Source organism: Urocampus carinirostris, chromosome 3 (genome assembly GCF_059441175.1).
Source record: "Urocampus carinirostris isolate Australia breed hairy pipefish chromosome 3, RoL_Ucar_1.0, whole genome shotgun sequence".
Lineage (NCBI taxonomy): Eukaryota > Metazoa > Chordata > Actinopteri > Syngnathiformes > Syngnathidae > Urocampus > Urocampus carinirostris.
In genome coordinates this window covers 3,081,886-3,101,275 of record NC_142351.1, presented here as the reverse complement: position 1 = coordinate 3,101,275, position 19,390 = coordinate 3,081,886, and the positions used below count along the sequence as shown (strand labels likewise).

Genomic DNA, 19,390 nt, shown 5'->3' with positions numbered 1-19,390 from the left:
GTCGGGGCAACTTCGCGCAATGGATGTACTTTGAAAAGAAATCACAAAGTGCTCATTTTATTTATATTTTGCGTTTTTTTTTTCACATTTTCATTTTGATAGTTTTGACAGGAGATATTTTATGGAGGGCAACAATTTTTAATTCAATTAATGTTTAAGGTTGTTTATTCTGGAATAATTTTCCTGGCTGTTTTAAATTCATATTTTTTTATTTATTTTTTAAAAATAAAGTGTATTCAATATATATTCATCCTGTTCAAAGGTGTGGTTTGAGTTCTGGCCCTCTGTAAAATTGAGTTTGACACCCCTGATCTATACAGACTCTTCAGTAGACGTCAGATGACCAATTTCCTTTACTAAGTCTTTTAATTTTTTTTTTATATATTTATACATAGATTATTTTTTTGTTAGTCATTTGTGTATATAACGGTAATTCATTTAGTTTGATTTGGAAAAAACAAAAAAAATGTTAAAAAGAGATTAAACGCCAGTTCTTCTCAAAGTCTCAAAATGTCCCCCTAACACTGATTTTGAATTGAAATAGGTCTTTCTCAGCGTTTAATATACAGTGTTAAAATTTAACTTCTATAATTATTTATAAATTATTGTTTTAATAATGTAAGTTTTTTCAAGGAATAATTTTTCAGTTTCTTAAATGGTTTCAAGCTAATTTTCCGTAATGTTGATAACAAGTTACCCACATAAAAATCAGTTTTAAAATGAGCAGCTTGTGATTTCTTTTCAATGTAAATCCATTGCGCGACGTTGCCCCGACCAAAATGGACGCCTCGTAGTCATGCTAGTTAGTGGGCTGCTACAGCACGGCGACCTATCCAGTCGTCTATGTCTGTGTCCCACAATCCATTGCGGCGGGGTTTCGAAGGTGAAGGTGTCATGGCTGCCGAACAAGAGAATGTCGAGAAATTCCTGTAGTCGACTTCAAACGACGTAAACTCGGCAGAAGTATCACTTTCCAGTCCTTTTCGAAGGTTTGTCCCTTTTACTCCCGAGTTGGAGCGACACCTCGTGGCGTTTTTTTCGTTCAAAGTTGGGAGAAAATGTGCTCCAGTGGGGAAGGACCTCTTGAAGAGAAGCTTCGGGGAGCCAAAGAGGAGACCGAGCGAGAACTTCAACGACCGGACGCTGTTTCCAAGCAACTTGGGGCAGGTCCGTCATTTTTCGCTTCTGCTACAGTGACAATGCTTCCCAAACTTTTGCAGGCTAGCGAAAAAAAAAAAAAAAAAAAAAAACTACTACAGTAATCCCTCGGTTATCGCGGTTAATGTGGCCCAAAACCACCCGCGAAAAGTGAAATTCCGCGAAGTAGCCACGCCCTTTCAAATATGTTTAAAAAAAGTTTTTCTTATTTTTTTCTTTAATTATTTAATTTTATTATTTTTATTATTTAGACCTCCGAAGCTCTGAACCCGCGAACGTAGCGACGCCAGCCCCTTCAAAAATGCTTAAAAAAACATTTTTCTCTTTTAAAAAAAATATATTTAATTTTATCATTATTATTATTTGGACCCGCGAAGCTCTGAATACGCGAACGTGGAACCGCGAAGTAGCGAGGTCCCACTGTATTCAAAAGAAAGAATAGTGGTTTGAAATAGTTTTTTTCAGCCTTTGACTGTAAATGACTCATTTTTCACGTCTAGCAAATACAAAAAGTGCAGGAAATAACATTTAGGCTCTCGAGTGACTTGTTTAACGTAACATGTAAACTTAAATTGCTCCCTGAAAATTTTCCCTCAAACTAAAAAGCAAAAAGTGCAGGAATTAAAATAAAGTTTAGCAGTAACTCGTATGAAGTCGCGTCAAAAATTCCAATAGTTCCCTGATTTCTTTACAATAAATGACAAATACCGACATGACTTCAAACCAAAAGTGCATCACAATTACAACTGTGCGAATTTTACACAACCATGTGGAAATGTCAGGGTTTGGTGCCTTCAGTCCTTCTTATATCCAAAAGATGTCACCTTTACAACATGTTCCAGCCCCCTCCCCTCTTTGCAATTAGACAATAAGCCACCTCTTATATGAGTACCCCAGGCTCCTACCTCATTTTGCTGACTCATTTTGATTGCTGTAGACTTTCACTCACCAAATCAACAAGCTACACCTCCTCCTTCAATTCCTTTCATATTCTAACTTCTCTTCAAGCCACTCATCTCAAACGTCCTCTTAAAGTCTCATTTTCAAGATTCCCTCCTACCCAAGAACTTCCCCAGGTCTTCCCGTCAAGTTTTCCCTCCTTGTCCCGAAACTTCAACAGTCTTCTTTAAGCATAATACCAAGTAACCTATTTTCAAGATTCTCGCCACCCAAACATCTCCTTTCAAGTTTCCGTCTCAAGATCTCCTCTACTACCCAAGTCCCACACCCCCTTCTCGCCAGTACAGTCTTTTGTTGTTGCTGTTTAAATAAACATCTCTCAAGTCAGGTCTCACAGCATCCCTTGCGCCCTGCGTTTGGGACTGTCTGACATCTCGTGACAGGAAATGTTCCAATCTCGACTTAAGACACACCGACATTTCATAGCTTATGAGTAACCTCATATTTTTGTTTCCTCGTCCTTGAGGGAGAAGGACGAGCTTAGAAGGTTCAGGCGTTCTGAATATTCAGATTAGCACCTGGACCAGACGCATGCTACTGTAGAACCTGCTGCATCTTTTGAAATTTTGAGACAGGAAGCTTGATATCTCTATAACTTACTCTACATTGAATGTTGAGGTTGATTGTGTATTGTGCACTGAGGCCCTTGCAACATCCATTGCAACCTGCTTAAATGTCTTCAACTCTGGAGAGTATGTTTTTCAGATCAAACCTTTTCAACTGGACCAGATTCAGATCTACTTTATTGTCATTCTAGTACACGTGTATACAGAACGAAATGTCGATACATCTGACCCGCACAGTTTCCTCGAATGTACAGATATAAGTAAAAGTTGTATTGTATTATGGCTACGTATAGTATTTTACCATACCATAGTGCCGATAGTGCAAGAGGAGTAGCTAACCAGATGTGCAAAATGGGCATTCAGGTTAACAAGTCAGGTAAACAGTAACATTAACACTGTAACAGTAACGCTGTAAGTACAATAGTGCAGAGAGCAAATGTGCAAGGAGTGGCAAGCTATAAAGAACTGCCAGTAGTGCAAAAAGTCAGATTAGCAGCCGTTAAGATTTAGGTTAACTATATGTTAGATTGACCATTTAACAGTCTAATGGCCAGGGGGACTAGACTACTGCGGAACCTGGTGGTCCTGCACCGCACACTGCAGTACCTCTTCCCAGAGGCTAGCAGAGTGAACAGACCATGATGGGGGTGAGAGGGGTCCCCGATAATGTTTTTAGCATGGGATAGGCAGCGCTTCTGGCCAATGTCCTGAATGGAGGGAAGTGTAGTTCCAATTATTTTCTCTGCTGTCCTCGTTACCCTCCTCACACTACCCCAGTCGGTAGCGCTGCAGCCTCCACACCACACAGAGATACAGCTGGTCAGGATACTCTCTATGGTGCCCCTGTAGAATGCGATGAGGGAGGGTCAGGGCAGGTGGGCTCTCCTCATCCTCCGCAGGAAGTACAGGCGCTGCTGTGCCCTCTTAACCAGTGATGCAGTGTTCACGGACCAGGTGAGTTTGTTTGTAATGTGCACCCCTAGGAACTTGATACTGCTGACAACCTCCACAGCCTTGTTGTTGATGCAAAGTGGGGCATGGTTGGGCTGGTTTTTCCTAAAGTCGACAATGATCTCTTTAGTTTTGTCAACATTCAGGACCAGGCTGTTGTCCCTGCACCAGGCCAGCAACTGCTCCACCTCCTCTCTGTAGGCCAGGTCGTTGTCGTCCCTGATGAGGCCCACCACTGTTGCGTCGTCAGCATACTTCACGATGTGGTTTGTGGCGGACCTAGGGACGCAGTCGTGTGTCATCAAGGTGAACAGCAAGGGGCTCAGGACACAGCCTTGGGGGGAGCCCGTGCTGAGGTAGATGACATCTGAGATGTTCTGACCTATCCGCACTGATTGGGGTCTGTCACTGAGGAAGTCCAGCAGCCAGTTCCGCAGGGGGGTGTTGAAACCCAGGAGTCTCATTTTGTCTACCAGATGTTGTGGGATGATGGTGTTGAATGCTGAACTGAAGTCCAGGAACAGCATCCGCACATGGGTGTTCTTCTCCTCTAGGTGTGTCAGGCTCAGGTGAAGCGCAGAGGAGATGGCATCCCTGGTGGAGCGGTTTTGAATAATGTAATAAATGTAATAAAAAAAACATTTGTTTAAAATTGCCTCTTATTCATGTAGTGTTTTTTTGTTTGTTTCAATCGTGTGTTTTTTGTTAACTTTTTCTTAAATTTGACATCCGAAGGCATGCAAAAAGTCTTAAATTGAACTTGCCTTAAGCTGCGGGAACCCTGCGGTGTTCTATGCGTCCCTTTGTGAGTTTCTGTGATTAAAGGCGTCACAAATAAATGCGATTTGACTTGTGTGTTGCAGACATCCGTGAAGAATATCTTCCTACTGCGAGGCAGGAGCCAGAGTTGCCAGGAACTGTTTACAAGATACTCCAAATTGTGTTGAACAGAGCAGGTTGGTCGTTTTACTTTCTGCAACGTCCTTATTTTGGAGGGAACATCGTTGGGCGTCGCCCCAAAAAATACACAGAGAGGAGATATGGCAAAAAGGGACCGCTCCATTTTGCATAGCTCAAAATAACTCTTGATGGTTGCCCGACCCCGGCTCATGACTTCCGCCACACAATAGGCTATTGTCATCTCCAAGACTGCTTCAAGTTCATTTCAGGTTCAACTTTCCTTATCCTGAGTTATTATCTGCTTTCCACAACATTTGACATCTCGCATTGGGCCGTCCACGTTCACCGTACTTTCCTTTCGAAAAAGGTCCGAGCTTCTTTCTCGCTCATTCTTTCAAATGACGTACCTTATTTCTAAATCAGTCACGTGCGCTATGGGCCGTTTCGAAGACGACATATTTGCCTCAGGGTGAATATTTTTCATATTCGCAAATCTTTTTTACATCGGCAATCACAGTCTATTTTCTTTTCCCTCGACTGAATTGTCGAGAAATTGACGTCGACGCGTAGCGACGCGCAAACTAAAGCGGAGCTTCTGTTAGGTGGTCATCATGGCGGCGCAACGTTTAGTTTTAAAACAGCGCTTCAGTATATTGACGTTGTGTTGTTTCACACCTTAAAGGCACAGTCTCCCAAGTCGGTTTATTTTGGGTTCATACCGAGCGACAGCGGGAAGTAGGGCTGCACAATGAACCGAAATCAAATCCATATCGCGATGTTACATAGTGCGATAGGATAACCGCAAACCACTGCGTTTTTTTCCCTGAAAATTCAATAATAATCATTATATACTATTAAAAAAACTGGAAAGATATGGCATCAGGGGCGTGGCTTTGCAATGGATTAAAAGGGATTTGACGGGGAGGAAGAAAAATATGAAATTGGGACAGTTGTCATCTGAATACTTCTGGACATCTGTTGTGGAGTACCACAGTGTTCTATCCTGGGTCCAAAGTTATTTAATTTACATATTAACGATATTTTTAATGTTTCAAAACAATTAAATATGTAATATTTGCAGACGATACTAACATTTTCTATTCCAATGAATACTATATTGATTTGGTAACTTGCAATAATCATGAATTAATTAACCTAAAAGTATGGATGGATATAAATAAATGATCTTTAAATTGAAATAAAACCAAAGTCATATTCTTTGCTAATCGCAAGGCAAATGGAGATTTAGAAGTCAAAATGGATGGTGCTGCAATGGACACTAACAGAAATTGAGTTTTTAGGGGTGATAATAGACAATAAATGAAGCTGGAAAACACACATCAGACACATACAAACTAAAGTATCTAAAAGCATTTCAATCATTAATAATGCCAAATTCCTTTTAGACTATAATGCATTGTATTTATGATATTGTTCTCCAGTTCTGCCATACTTAACATATTGTGCAGAAGTCTGGGGCAATCGTTACAAAAGTTGACTCCAGTCCCTTTTTATCCTCCAAAAACGTGCAATTAGAACCATACACGGGGTAGGACATCAAGATCATACGCACATTTTATTCCTGCAGTCCAAATGATTAAAATTAGATGATTTAGTCAAATTTTTCACTGCACAACTGCTATTTAAGGTCAACGAAAACATAGTGCCAGAAATGATTCCCTCGGAAAGAGGGAAATTATAACTTAAGGGGCTGTCGTAAATTCATCATCCCAAAGGTGAGAACCGTCAGGAAAAGTATGTGTGTGTCTGTGTGCGGAGTCACACTTATGAACAATTTACAAGACGATCCGAACAAAGCCACTCTTGGCATCTGATGGTGATTTATCATACTGATTTCATTCCCATTCCTTACTGATCAGCTGCACCTGAGCCTTTAGAATTTTTTTACGTTTTGGCACTCGGGGACAATGCTTTTGAAAACGTACGTTACGGCACTGAACGAGTTCAGGGCAATACAAATAAATGTGACTTGTGTCTTGCAGATGTCAGCAAAAAATATCTTCCTACTGCATGGCAGGAACCAGAGTTGCCTGTCGTTAAAATTGAGGAGGAGGAGGAAGATCTGAAGCCTTATCACGTTAAGCAAGAGTCAGAGGATGGGGAGCCTGTTCACGTGAAAGAGGAGGAGGATTTCCCAGTCTTGCTAGTGACCGTCGAAGATCAAGGTCAACCTGAAGATAACAGTTGTCGGGAGCCTCGAAGCATCAACTCCCGTCAACACGTGGAAACGGATGACGACGACACGTCCCACTCTGCAAACGCTGAATGCGACTCGCAGTCGGAAGTTGGTGACACATGTTCCCAGTGTGGAAAAACGTTTCAAAGCAAGTCTTATATGAAGTTGCATATGAAATTCCACACTAGGGAGAAGCCTTTTGCATGCTCAGTTTGCGATAAAAGATTCACTACAAGTGGAAATTTAAAAATACACACCAGAACCCACACTGGTGAGAAGCCTTTCGCCTGCTCAGTTTGTGGTCGAAGATTTACCACGAGTCATACCTTAATACAACACTCTAGAACCCACACTGGCGAGAAGCCTTTTTCTTGTTCAGTTTGTCGTCGAAAATTCACCCGAAATGAACAATTGAAATTACACCAACTAACCCACACTGGCGAGGAGCCTTTTTCCTGCTCAGTTTGTGATAAAAGATTCACTACAAGTGGGAAGTTAAAAATACACACTAGAATCCACACTGGCGAGAAGCATTTTCCCTGCTCAGTTTGTGATAAAAAATTCACCCGCCGTGGGAACTTAAAAAGACACACACTAACCCACACTGGTGAGAAGCCTTTTTCTTGTTCAGTTTGCGATAAAAGATTCACTCTAAGAGGACAATTAAAGATACACATTAGATCCCACACTGGCGAGAAGCCTTTCGCCTGCTCAGTTTGTGGTCTAAGATTAACCACGAGTCGTACCTTAATACGACACACTAGAACCCACACTGGCGAGAAGCCTTTTTCTTGTTCAGTTTGTGGTCAAAAATTCACCCGAAATGAACAATTGAAATTACACCAACTAACCCACACTGGGGAGGAGCCTTTCTCCTGCTCAATTTGTGGAAAAAAATTCACCCGTCGTGGGAGCTTAAAAAACCACACACTAACCCACACTGGCGAGGAGCCTTTTTCCTGCTCAGTTTGTGATAAAAGATTCACTACAAGTGGGAAGTTAAAAATACACACTAGAATCCACACTGGCTAGAAACCTTTTTATTGCTCAGTTTGCGGTCGAAAATTCACCCGAAATGAACTATTGAAATTACGCCAACTAACCCACACTGGCGAGGAGCCTTTCTCCTGCTCAATTTGTGGAAAAAAAATCACCCGCCGTGGGGAGTTAAAAAAAACACACAAAAACCCACACTGGCGAGAAGCCTTTCTCCTGCTCAATTTGTGGTAAAAGATACACAGATAATAAGAGTTTAACAAATCATATTTGAACCCACACTGGCGAGAAGCCCTTTTCCTGCCTAGTTTGCGGTCAAAGATTCACTAAAAGTGGAATCTTAAAGAAACATATTAGAACCCACACTGGAGAGAAGCCTTTCGCTTGCTCATTTTGTGGTAGAGGATTTATCTTGCGTTGGGTCCTAAAACAACACCCATGAACTCACACTGGCGAGAAGCCTTTTTCCTGCTCAATTTGTGGAAAATGATTCTCACAGAATGGGAACTTGAAGTTACACATTAGAGCCCACACTGGGGAGAAGCCTTTTTCCTGCTCGATTTGTGGAAAACGATTCTCACACAATGGGAGCTTAAAATTACACCAAAAAAAACACACTGGCGAGAAGCCTTTTTCCTGCTTAGTTTGTGATCAAAAATTCTCCCTCAAGGGAAACTTGAAGTTACACATTAGAACCCACACAGGCAAGAAGCCTTTTTCTTGCTCAGTTTGTGGAAAAGGATTCACCCAGCGTGGGGCCTTAAAACAACACATAAGAACCCACACTCGCGAGAAGGCTTTGACCTGTCAACATTTTGGTGAAAAAAAAAAGAACCATATTGGACACTAGAATTTACACATTGGAACCCACACTGGCGAGAAGACTTTTGCCTGCTTGGTTTTATTTAACATTTACTGAAAGTGGGAGATTAAAAACTTGACCGAGTATCAAACAGGACGTCTATAGGAACATAAGTGCCACAAAAACATTTCCCCTCACCTTTTTCTAACCACTGACTTTGCCATTACATAAAAAAAAAAATCCACATTTATTCACAGGAAGTGTGCGGACTCTCCAGCTGGATAATAAAGATTTGAAACCCCAAAGTCTTCATATGGATTCAAAAGATTCATGATTTGCATATGTGTCATGTTTTTTGATAGATGATCTATTTCATCATGTGTCCGCGTAAAATTTTGCCTGTTATCAACAATTACAATTATGCAACAATAAGGTCGCCAACCTAGGTACCCAGGGTTGGGGCCTGTTCTCACCAGAGCCCCAAAGCTTGGAGAGCCTGTGGTTCTCTCCGTCCCTGTCGTCGGGATGAGAACGATCCCCGTGAAGTCCACCGCCAAAAGAGATAGGAAACTTTATTTCGTCATCTTCCTGGTTGGCCATGTGCTGCTTCTCACACACCCCTCCCCTGAGGCACGTTTTGTTCTCAAAAGTACTCTAAAAGGGTTGGTTTAACACCCTCTGGTGTTTTGGGCAAATATCCCATGTTGGCACGCTATGAAAACAATCCCTGATCATTGAAATGAGTTTATTATCTTAAAACCGGGTTCATTAATGAGTACTCTTAACCTGTTGCATCATTTCTTCTGCCTTCCCCCTTGCTAACACCGAGTGCTTGTGTCAACAATGTGCTCTATTCTTACGTTTGATTCGATTTTCTTTGTCATGTGAATAAAACGTAGTTTGTTGAAATCAAACTGGGTGAATTATTTGTGGGTCGATGTTATTTTTCTTCTGGACTGATCAATCATTATCCATATCTACGAACTACAAAATCGATTAATGTTGCATCTTTCATGATAAATGCTAGACACAGACTATTTCAAATGAATTCGTGTTGGTAACCGAGAGCACCGCCTACTGACCGAATTGGTTATCACCAAATTAGTCTCTGAACCAAATAAATATGATTTAAAGCCATTTGGAAATGTGTTATTTTGGCCATAAAAGAGTCTGAAATTCTGTTACGAGTGATGACTTTTGCCAGAACAGAAACTTAACTATGTGTTATGTCAAGACAAAACAGAAAAGGGACTTGGATTTTCCTGGACCAAAATGAAGTTGAGACTGGAAATCACCATGACCACATTGTAAGACAACATTAAACTGAAATATGAACTGTTATAAGAATATACAGAACCTGACCCATCAGTAGTCCAATTCGTTCCCCCTTTACAATCAAAACTAATAATCTTCAAATGAGTCTGAAGCTTCAACTCTTGGCATTCAAAATATCAAGATTTCCTAACGTACTCATCCCTGAAACTCTAAATCTGACGGACATGGTCTTGCAGCCATGAAGTTCCACAATATTACGTAACATCCTAAAAAGGTTTACTCCAAAACACACCGTAATGGATAAAAAAAAAAAAAAAGTCGAAAAGTATCTCTGCCTTGTTACTAGCTGCGTGCTTCGCCCCCCTAATTCTTGTTTACAAATAAACAGACTTCTAAAACTATTTTCTTTTGATGGGCAGGCAACTTTTTCAGCCAATCACAGCTTCGCTTCTCGGTCCTCAGCCCGCATTAGCCTATACCGGTCTGTATTGCTTTAAAAGACAACTCCTCCTTTAACTCCGAAGAACTCTAGCCAATCGTGACCGGGTTAAATGATAATCGACACATTGGTTGGCCAATAAAATTCGAAATTAGTCGATATGAAGATGTCTCTATTGCATTCAAATGAAACCCTGAAATAAGTGTTTGTAACACCACCAGTGATATATTTTACGCCCCATTTTTATGTGCACGTATGCAGAATTGGGATGGACGCGGAACGACAATTTAAGTGTTTACAACTCTCGCAATGTCTGTGAAAAAATGGCCGAAATAAAATTCACATTTGCAGAGGTTTTCGAACCGTAAACTGGTCTTCTCCATATAGCCTCTTTTGGAAACACCTAAACCTGCTCATATATGGCGAGCCCTGGGCTAAACTAAAACTTACCCCATACCAGCAGGTGGCGCTGTTGGACTCGTCATTGCAGAACACTTTTACAAAAACTATACAAACATATTTCAGCAGGAATTTCAACAAAACTAAAGTTATTATTACACCTGTTAAAGAGTGAAATTTTAACCTCTATAACGGTTTATAAATTGTTGTTGTTTTTTTCAGGAGCATTTTTTAGTTTTGAAATATTTTTTTAAGTTAATTTTCCGTAATAAGAGCAAGTGTTGACGTTGATAACAACAAGTTGCCCACATAAAAATCAGTTTTAAAATGAGCATGTTGTGATTTCTTTTCAATATACAACCATTGAGCGAAGTTGCCCCGACCAAGATGGCCGCCACGTAGGCACGTGAGTTAGCGGGCTGCCACAGCACACCGCCCTATACAGTCATCTATATCCATGTCCCACAATCCATTGCGGCGGGGTTTCAAATGTGAAGGTGTCATGGGTGCCGGACAATAGAATGTCCTGTAGTCGACTTCAAACGACGTAAACTCGACAGAAGTATCACTTTGCGGTCCTTTCCTAAGGTCTGTCCTGTTTACTCCCGAGTTGGAGCGTTTTTTTCGTTCAAACTTGGAGAAAATGTGCTCCAGTGGGGAAGAAGGACCTCTCCAAGAGAAGCTTCGGGGAGCCAAAGAGGAGACCGAGAGAGAACGTCGACGACCGGACGATCAGCTCGGGGAAGGTTGGACTTTTTTTGCTTCTGCTACATTGCCAATGCTTCGCTAACTTCAGCAGGCTGGCCAAAAATTCGACCATTTAAAAGCAAGAATAGTGGGTTTTAATTCAAATACAACCTTTTTTCAGCCTTTTACAGTATGTGACTCATTTTTCAACTCGAGCAAATTCTAAAAGTGCAGGAAATAACATTTAGGCTCTCGAGTGACTCGTGTAAAGTAACATAAAAACTTAAATGGCTCCCTGAAAATTTTCCCTCAAACTAAAAAGCTAAAGTGCAGGAATTAAAATGAAGTTTAGCAGCAACTCGTATGAAGTCGGGTCAAAACTTCAATAGTTCCCTGATTTCTATACAATAAATGACAATTACTGACATGACTTAAAACCAAAAGTGCATCGCAATTTCAACCGTGTGGATTTTACACAACCATGTGGAAATGTCAGGGTTTGGTGCTTTCACTCCTCCTTATATCCAAAAGATAGCAGCTTTACCACATGTCCCCTGGCTTATTGCTCTGGCAAAGAGCAATAAGCCACCTCTTCTATGAGTACCCCAGGCTCCCACCTCATTTTGCTGAACCGTTTAGATTCCTGTAGACTTTCACTCACCAAAACAACAAGCTACACCTCCTCCTTCAATTCCTTTCACATTCTAACTTCTCTTCACTCATCTCAAATGTCCTCTAAATTCTATTCCTAAGTCTCCTTTTCAAGATTCTCTCCTCCCCAAAAACTTCCCTAGGTCTCCCTCTCAAGTTTTCCCTCCTTGTCCCAAGACCTGCAACTTCTAGCGTTTTCTTCAAGGTATTACAAGGTAACCTGTTTTCAAGATTCTCGCCAACCAAAGATCTCCTCTCAAGTTTCCCTCTCAAGATCTCCTCCTCTACTACCCAAGTCCCACACCCCCTTCTCGCCGGTACCGTCTTTTGTTGTTGCTGTTGAAATAAACGTCTCTCAAGTCAGGTTACACCACATCCCTTTATGTCCTGCGTTTGGGACTGTCCGACACCTCGTGACAGGAAATGTTCCAATCTCGACTTAAGACACAGCGATATCTAAATGCTTAAACATAACCTCATACTTTTATTTCCTCTTCCCTGAGGGAGAAGGACGAGCTTAGAAGGTTCAGGCGTTCTGAGTATTCAGATTGGCACCTGGACCAGATGCATGCTATTGTAGAACCTGCTGCATCTTTTGAAATTTTGAGACAGGAAGCTTGATCTCTCGGTAACTTACTCTATATTTAATGTCGAGGTTGACTGTGTATTATGCACTGAGGCCCTAGCAACACTCATTGCAACCTGCTTAAATGTCTTCAACTCTGGAGAGTACTGTTTTTCAGATCAAACGTTTTCAACTGGACCAAAATATAATTTAAAAAAAACAACAACAACATTTGTTTAAAATGTTCTCGTATTAATGTAGTGTTTTTTTTGTGTGTTTCAGTCGTGTGTTTTTGTGAACTTTTTCTTAATTTTGACATCCGAAGTCATTCAAAAAGTCTTGAAATTAACTTGCCCTAGGCTATAGGAACCCTGCGGTGTTCTATGCGTCCCTATGTGAGTTTCTGTGAATAAAGGCGTCACAAATAAATGCGATTTGACTTGTGTGTTGTAGACATCAGTGAAGAATATCTTCCTACTGCGAGGCAGGAACCAGAGTTGCCAGGAACTGTTTACAAGATACTCCAAATTGTGTTGAACAGAGCAGGTTGGTCGTTTTCTTTCTGCAACGTCCTTATTTTGGGGGGAATGTCGTTGGGCGTCGCCCAAAAAAATACACAGAGAGGAGATATGGCAAAAAGGGACCGCTCCTTATTGCATAGCTCAACATAACTCTTGATGGTTGCCCGCCCCAGGCTCATGACTTCCACCAGATTTCTACACACAATAGGCTATTGTCATCTCCAAGACTGCTTCAAGTTCATTTCAGGTTCAACTTTTCTTATCCTGAGTTATTATCTACTTTCCACAACATTTGACATCTCACATTGGGCCGTTGACGTCCACCGTACTTTCCTTTCGAAAAAGGTCCGGGCCTCTGTCTCGCTCATTCTTTCAAATGACGCACCTTATTTCTAAATCAGTCACGTGCGCTCGGGGCCGTTTCGAATAAGACATATTTGCCTAACGTAGAATATTTTTCGTATTGGCAAATCTTTTTATCATCGGCGATCACTGTCTGTTTTCATTCCCCTTGACCGAATTGTCGAGAAATCGAGGTCGACGCGTAGCGACGCGCAACCTAAAGCCGACCTTCTGTTAGTTGGTCATCATGGCGGCGCAACGTTAACTTTCAAAATAAGGCATAGCTTCAGTATTTTGACATCGTGTATTTTCACACCCTAAGGGCACAGTCTCCCAAGTCAGTTTATTTTGGGTTTATACCGAGTGACAGCGGTAAGTAGGGCTGCACGATGAACCGAAATCGAATCCATATCACAATGTGACGTGGTGCGATAGCGTAACCCCAAACCACTGCGTTTTTTTTCCAAGGATTCATACTTCCAGTTTTTATTTGATTGACAGAGTATTTGGCCGACAAGAATGGTCACATTCCGTGGTTTAACAGCGCCAGCCAATCATAAGCGGGTTTTTTAATGGCACCAACCAATAAAGGCGAGGCAAAGTTTGCAAGACGTGTGCGCGCGACGTTAAGAGACTGGTGTAAGCTGCCGGTCAGCCTAGCGGCGCGTACACAGATGGCCACCAAAACAAATGCCACATTTTGGTTTTAGCGGATCGTTACATTGAAAATAAAATCATTAAATCGAAAAGCGCAACAAAAAGCCGATCACCAGAGGGTGCACCCTGTATTTTAATCCCATCCCGGAATTGAATGATCGGCAGTGGAAAGCTAACCGCTCTGCTAACAACACTTAAGCCGAAGCTGCCGAACGTGGCTCGTCACAGACGCCAGATCCATTACCCGTGAGACGGATGACTCGGCGCTTCCACTTGTGAAAACCTCTACATTTCTGACTCTCGTCTTTCAATCATCACAAAGATATCGCAGAAGTTGCGGGGACCCGACTCTAGCGTGTAGCTTGCCAGTCCCTTCACCGTTAATTTTCCCTGAAAGAAATAATCTTCCAATTTTGTTGTCTTTTTGTGTTATTGTTACTGTATAGTGACTTGTTTACCTGACTGACCATTTTGCACATCTGGTTAGCTGCTCCTCTTGCACTCTTTGCACTACTGTATAATACTATACATAGTAATAATTATTTAGTATATTATTAGTTCTTCAATACCCCAACTCAATACAACATTTTATTTATATCTGTACATTCAAGGAAACTGCGGGTCAGATGTATAGACATTTCGTTCTGTATACACGTGTACAAGAATGACAATAAAGTAGATCTGAATCTGAATAATGACAAGAAAGACTATTTATCCAACTGCAGTTCTGTTTTGACTTTTACATCTATAGTTGCTATTTTGTTACAGTCGTATACAGTAATCCATTGGTTATCGCGGTTAGTGGGGACCAAAACCACCCACGAAAAGTGAAAATCCATGAAGTAGCGACGCCCCTTCAAAAATGCTTAATTTTTTTTTTTAATTTATATTTTTTTAAATTATTTTATTTAATTATTATTTTTTAGACCTGCAAAGCTCTGAACCCGCAAACGTGGAACCACAAGCGACGCCCCTTGAAAAATGCTTTAAAAAACATATTAATAATATTTTTTAAAATTATTTTATTTTATTTTTTTTAGACCCGTGAAGCTCTGAACCCGCAAATGTGGAACCGCGAAGTAGCGATGTCCCACTGTACTCTTTCCCTAAGTACGTCATCTCGAGTCATGTTGGCATGTCACAATGTTTGTTTTCCCTAAAAAAAAACTAGCGCAGAAAATGCACTTTTCTTTCCAAATCGAAAATCGCCTCGAAATTGCAATTCTGGTCAGAGAAATCGCAGCTACTTTTTTTTCCAAAATCGTGCAGCCCTAGCTGCAAGTCCCAAAATACTGAAGGAAGTGGTCTGCAAACTTTGTTTCGAGACAGCGCAAGTCATGTGAAGCTAGTGTAGCTGCTAATGTTCGCCGCAATTTTGGCTTCTGTGGGTTTTGAAAGGAAAGCACGGAGTTATAATTATCACCGGTATGGACATTATTACATAGTGTAAGAATAGATCCAAAAATGATTTACTCGAAAAGTGGGAAGTTATAACTTAAGGGGCTGTCGTAAATCCATCATCCCAAAGGTGAGAACCAACAGTAAAAGTATGTGTGTGTCTGTGTGTGGAGTCACACTTTGGAACAATTTACAAGACGATCTGAACAAAGCCATTCTTGGCATCTGATGGTGATTTATCATACTGATTTCATTCCCAGAGGCCTAATACTTACTGATCAGCAGCACCTAAGCCTTTAGAATTTTTTTACGTTTTGGCACTCGGGGACAATGCTTCTGAAAACGTACTAATACGTTACGGCACTGAACGAGTTAAGGGCAATACAAATAAATGTGATTTGTGTCTTGCAGACGTCAGCCCAAAATATCTTCCTACTGCGCGGCAGGAACCAGAGTTGCCTGCCGTTAAAATAGAGGAGGAGGAGGAAGATCTGAAGCCTTATCACGTTAAGCAAGAGACAGAGGATGAGGAGCCTGTTGGCGTTAAAGAGGAGGGCGGTTTTCCAGTCTTGCTAGTGACCGAGGTCCGTTCAATTGTCGAAGATCAAGGTCAACCTGAAGATAACGGTTGGCAGGAGCCTCGAAGCATCAGTTCATGTCAACACTTGGAAACGGATGACGACGACACGTCCCACTCCGCAAACGCTGAAGGTGGTAACACATGTTCTCAGTGTAAGAAAACGTTTCAAAGCAAGTCTTACATGAAGTTGCATATGAAACTCCACACTGGTGAGAAGCCTTTCGCCTGCTCAGTTTGTGATAAAAGATTCACTACAAGTGGGAAGTTAAAAATACACACTCTAACCCACACTGGGGAGAAGCCTTTTTCCTGCTCAGTTTGTGATAAAAGATTCACTACAAGTGGGAAGTTAAAAATACACACTAGAACCCACACTGGCAAGAGGCTTTTTTCTTGCTCAGCTTGTGGTAAAAAATTCACCCGAAATGAACAATTGAAATTACACCAACTAACCCACACTGGCGAGGAGCCTTACTCCTGCTCAATTTGTGGAAAAAAATTCACCCACCGTGGCGACTTAAAAAAACACACACTCATACACACTGGCGAGAAGCCTTTTTCTTGTTCAGTTTGCGGTCAAAAATTTACCCAAAATGGACAATTGAAATCACACCAACTAACTCACACTGGGGAGAAGCCTTTTTCCTGCTCAGTTTGTGGTCAAAGATTCCCAGAAAGATGGAGCTTAATAAGGCACACTAGAATCCACACTGGCGAGAAGCCTTTTTCTTGTTCCGTTTGCGGTCAAAGATTCACTATAAGTGGGCACTTAAAAAGACACACATTAACCCACACTGGCAAGAAGCCTTTTTCTTGTTCAGTTTGTGGTCAAGGATTCACAACAAGTGGGAGCTTAAAAATACACACTGGAACCCACACTGGCGAGATGCCTTTTTCTTGTCCCATTTGCGGTCGAGGATTCCCTACAAGTGGGAGCTTAAAAATACACATTAGAACCCACACTGGCGAGAAGCCTTTTTCCTGCTCAGTTTGTGATAAAAGATTCAGTGATCGTGGAAACTTAACAAAACACATTAGAACCCACACAGGTGAGAAGCCTTTTTCCTGATCAGTTTGTGATAAAAGTTTCACCCATAGTGGGGACTTAAAAAAACACATGAGAACCCACACTGGTGAGAAGCCTTTTGCCTGCTCAATTTGTGGTCAGAGTTTTACCGAGGGTCCAAGTTTTAAGAAACACATCAGAATCCAACCTGGTGAAAAACCTTTGACCTATTGACTTAGTGGGTAAAAATGTATCTATATCGGCACGAGAAATTACACACAAGAACCCACACTGGCGAGAAGACTTTTACCTGCTCAGTTTGTGGTCAAAAATTCACTACGGGTTGTAACTTAAAAAACATTCAATTGGCTAAGTATCATACAGGCCGCCTTTAGGAACATAACTGCCACAAAACCATTTGCCCTCACCTTTTCTAAACATTGACTCTGCCAACACATCAAAAACCCCACATTCATTATCAGGAAGTGAGCAGACTGTCCATCTGTATAATAAAGATTTAAAACCCAAAGTCTTCATATAGATTCAACGCTTAAAGAGCCTGTGGTTCTCTCCGTCCCTGTCGTCCGGATGAGAACAATCCCTGTGAAGTCCAGCGCCAAAAGAGAGGGGGATCTTAATTTCTTCAACTTCCTGGTTGGCCATGTGCTGTTTCTCACACACCCCTCCCCTTTTCGTTCTCAAAAGTACACAGAAAGGGTTAGTGCAACAACCTCTTTGCTGTTCTGGGCAAATATCCCATCTTGGCACGCAATGAAAACAATCCCTGATCATTGAAATGAGTCTATTATCTTAAAACTGGGTTCATTGATTAGTACAGTTAACCTGTTTTCTTCCACCTTCCCCTTTTACTAACACTGAGTGCTTGTGTCAACAATGTGCTTTATTCTTTTGTTTGATCCAATTTTTTGTCATGTGAATAAAACGTAGTTTAATAAAATCAAACTGAGTGCGTTATTTGTTGGTCGATATTTTTTTTGTTCTGGACTGATCAATCATTATCCATATCAACAGGGTTGGGTAGGGTTACTTTAACTGGATTACTTTCAATGACTTTTGGATGACTCCAATACCAAATATGCTAATAAAAGACAAAAGAAACTAAATATGAATGGAATGACTCAATTTTGTGCAGGGTTGGGGAGTAACGGAACACACGGAACTGCAAAAATGATGTTGGCAAGCTGTTTGGATTTCTTTTCATTTTGTTTCTGTCGCTTTTGATGTTCGTTTTGCCGGAGATCAAAGAGATCAAAGCCAGGAGAGAAAGCTTACCACGCGTTGTGAGTCATCATTTGATTCATATTTAGTTTTTTTTTTGTCTTTTATTAGCATATTTGGTATTGGAGTCATCCAAAAGTCATTGAAAGTAATCAAGCTTAAGTAACCTTACCCAACCCTGCATATCAACGAACTCCAAAATCGATCATTTAAAGATGAAAATACATTGGTTTTAAAGTTGCATCCTTCATGATAAATGCTAGACACGGACTATTTCAAACAAATTTGTGTCGGAAACCGGAGCACCACAGGAAAAGGGACTTGGATTTTCCTGGAGCAAGATGAAGTAGAGACTGGAAATCACCATGACCACATTGTAAGACAACTTTAAACTGAAATATGAACTTATATACGATTTCCGAATGTACTCATCCCTGAAACTAAATCTGTCGTAGCTCACCGAGGACATGGTCTTGCAGCCATGAAGTTCCACAATATTACGTAACATCCTATAAAGGTTTACTCCAAAACAAAATGGATAAAAAAAAATATATCAGTCGAAAAGTATCTCTGCCTTGTTTCTAGCTGTGTGTTTAGCCCCTTAATTCCTGTTTACAAATAAACAGACTTCTAAAAATGTTTTCTTTTGATGGACAACTTTTTCGGCCAATTGCTTCTCGGTCCTCAGCCCGCATTAGCCTATACCGGTCTGTATTGCTTTAAAAGACAACTCCTCCTTTAACTCCGAAGAACTCTAGCCAATCGTGAGCGGGTCAAATGATAATAGACACATTGGTTGGCCAATAAAATTCAAAATTAGTCGATATGAAAATGTGTCTATTGTATTCAAATGAAACCCCGTCGCTACCAGTGATATATTTTACGCACCTTTTTTATGCGCACGTATGCAGAATTGGGATGGACGCGGAACGATAATTTAAGCGTTTACAACTCTTGCAATGTCTGTGAAAAAATGGCCGAAATAAAATACACATTTGCAGAGGTTTTTGAACTGTAAACTGGTCTTCTCCAAATAGCCACTTTTGGAAACACCTATACATACCCATAGAAAAATGTGTAAAATGCACTATTTAGTTTATA

At 41.0% G+C, this 19,390-nt stretch overlaps 3 protein-coding genes across 3 annotated transcripts in view; all 3 read left to right on the top strand.

The window, feature by feature from the left end:
• Nucleotides 1-19,390, top strand: part of LOC148368316 (uncharacterized) — a 310,091-nt gene that overhangs the window by 157,230 nt on the left and 133,471 nt on the right. The window lies entirely within an intron of this gene.
• Nucleotides 11,142-17,919, top strand: LOC148368326 (uncharacterized). The gene is made up of 4 exons (XM_088330392.1): nucleotides 11,142-11,389; nucleotides 13,000-13,092; nucleotides 15,876-16,175; nucleotides 17,592-17,919. Exons 1-4 carry the CDS (start codon nucleotides 11,287-11,289, stop codon nucleotides 17,843-17,845), a joined length of 750 nt encoding a protein of 249 aa, XP_088186518.1. The 5' UTR covers nucleotides 11,142-11,286; the 3' UTR covers nucleotides 17,846-17,919.
• Nucleotides 16,185-17,601, top strand: LOC148368327 (uncharacterized). Its single transcript, XM_088330389.1, has one exon. The coding sequence runs from the start codon at nucleotides 16,226-16,228 to the stop codon at nucleotides 17,111-17,113; it is 888 nt and encodes a 295-aa protein (XP_088186515.1). The 5' UTR covers nucleotides 16,185-16,225; the 3' UTR covers nucleotides 17,114-17,601.

What these genes read in the sequence shown, in the direction of transcription:
- LOC148368326 (XM_088330392.1), top strand. Translation starts at nt 11,287, where the DNA reads ATGTGCTCCAGTGGGGAAGAAGGACCTCTCCAAGAGAAGCTTCGGGGA. An exon ending in GGACGATCAGCTCGGGGAAG is followed by an intron (nt 11,390 to 12,999) that starts GTTGGACTTTTT and finishes TGTGTGTTGTAG; the next exon opens with ACATCAGTGAAGAATATCTT. An exon ending in CCACTCCGCAAACGCTGAAG is followed by an intron (nt 16,176 to 17,591) that starts GTGGTAACACAT and finishes GTCTTCATATAG; the next exon opens with ATTCAACGCTTAAAGAGCCT.
- LOC148368327 (XM_088330389.1), top strand. Translation starts at nt 16,226, where the DNA reads ATGAAGTTGCATATGAAACTCCACACTGGTGAGAAGCCTTTCGCCTGC.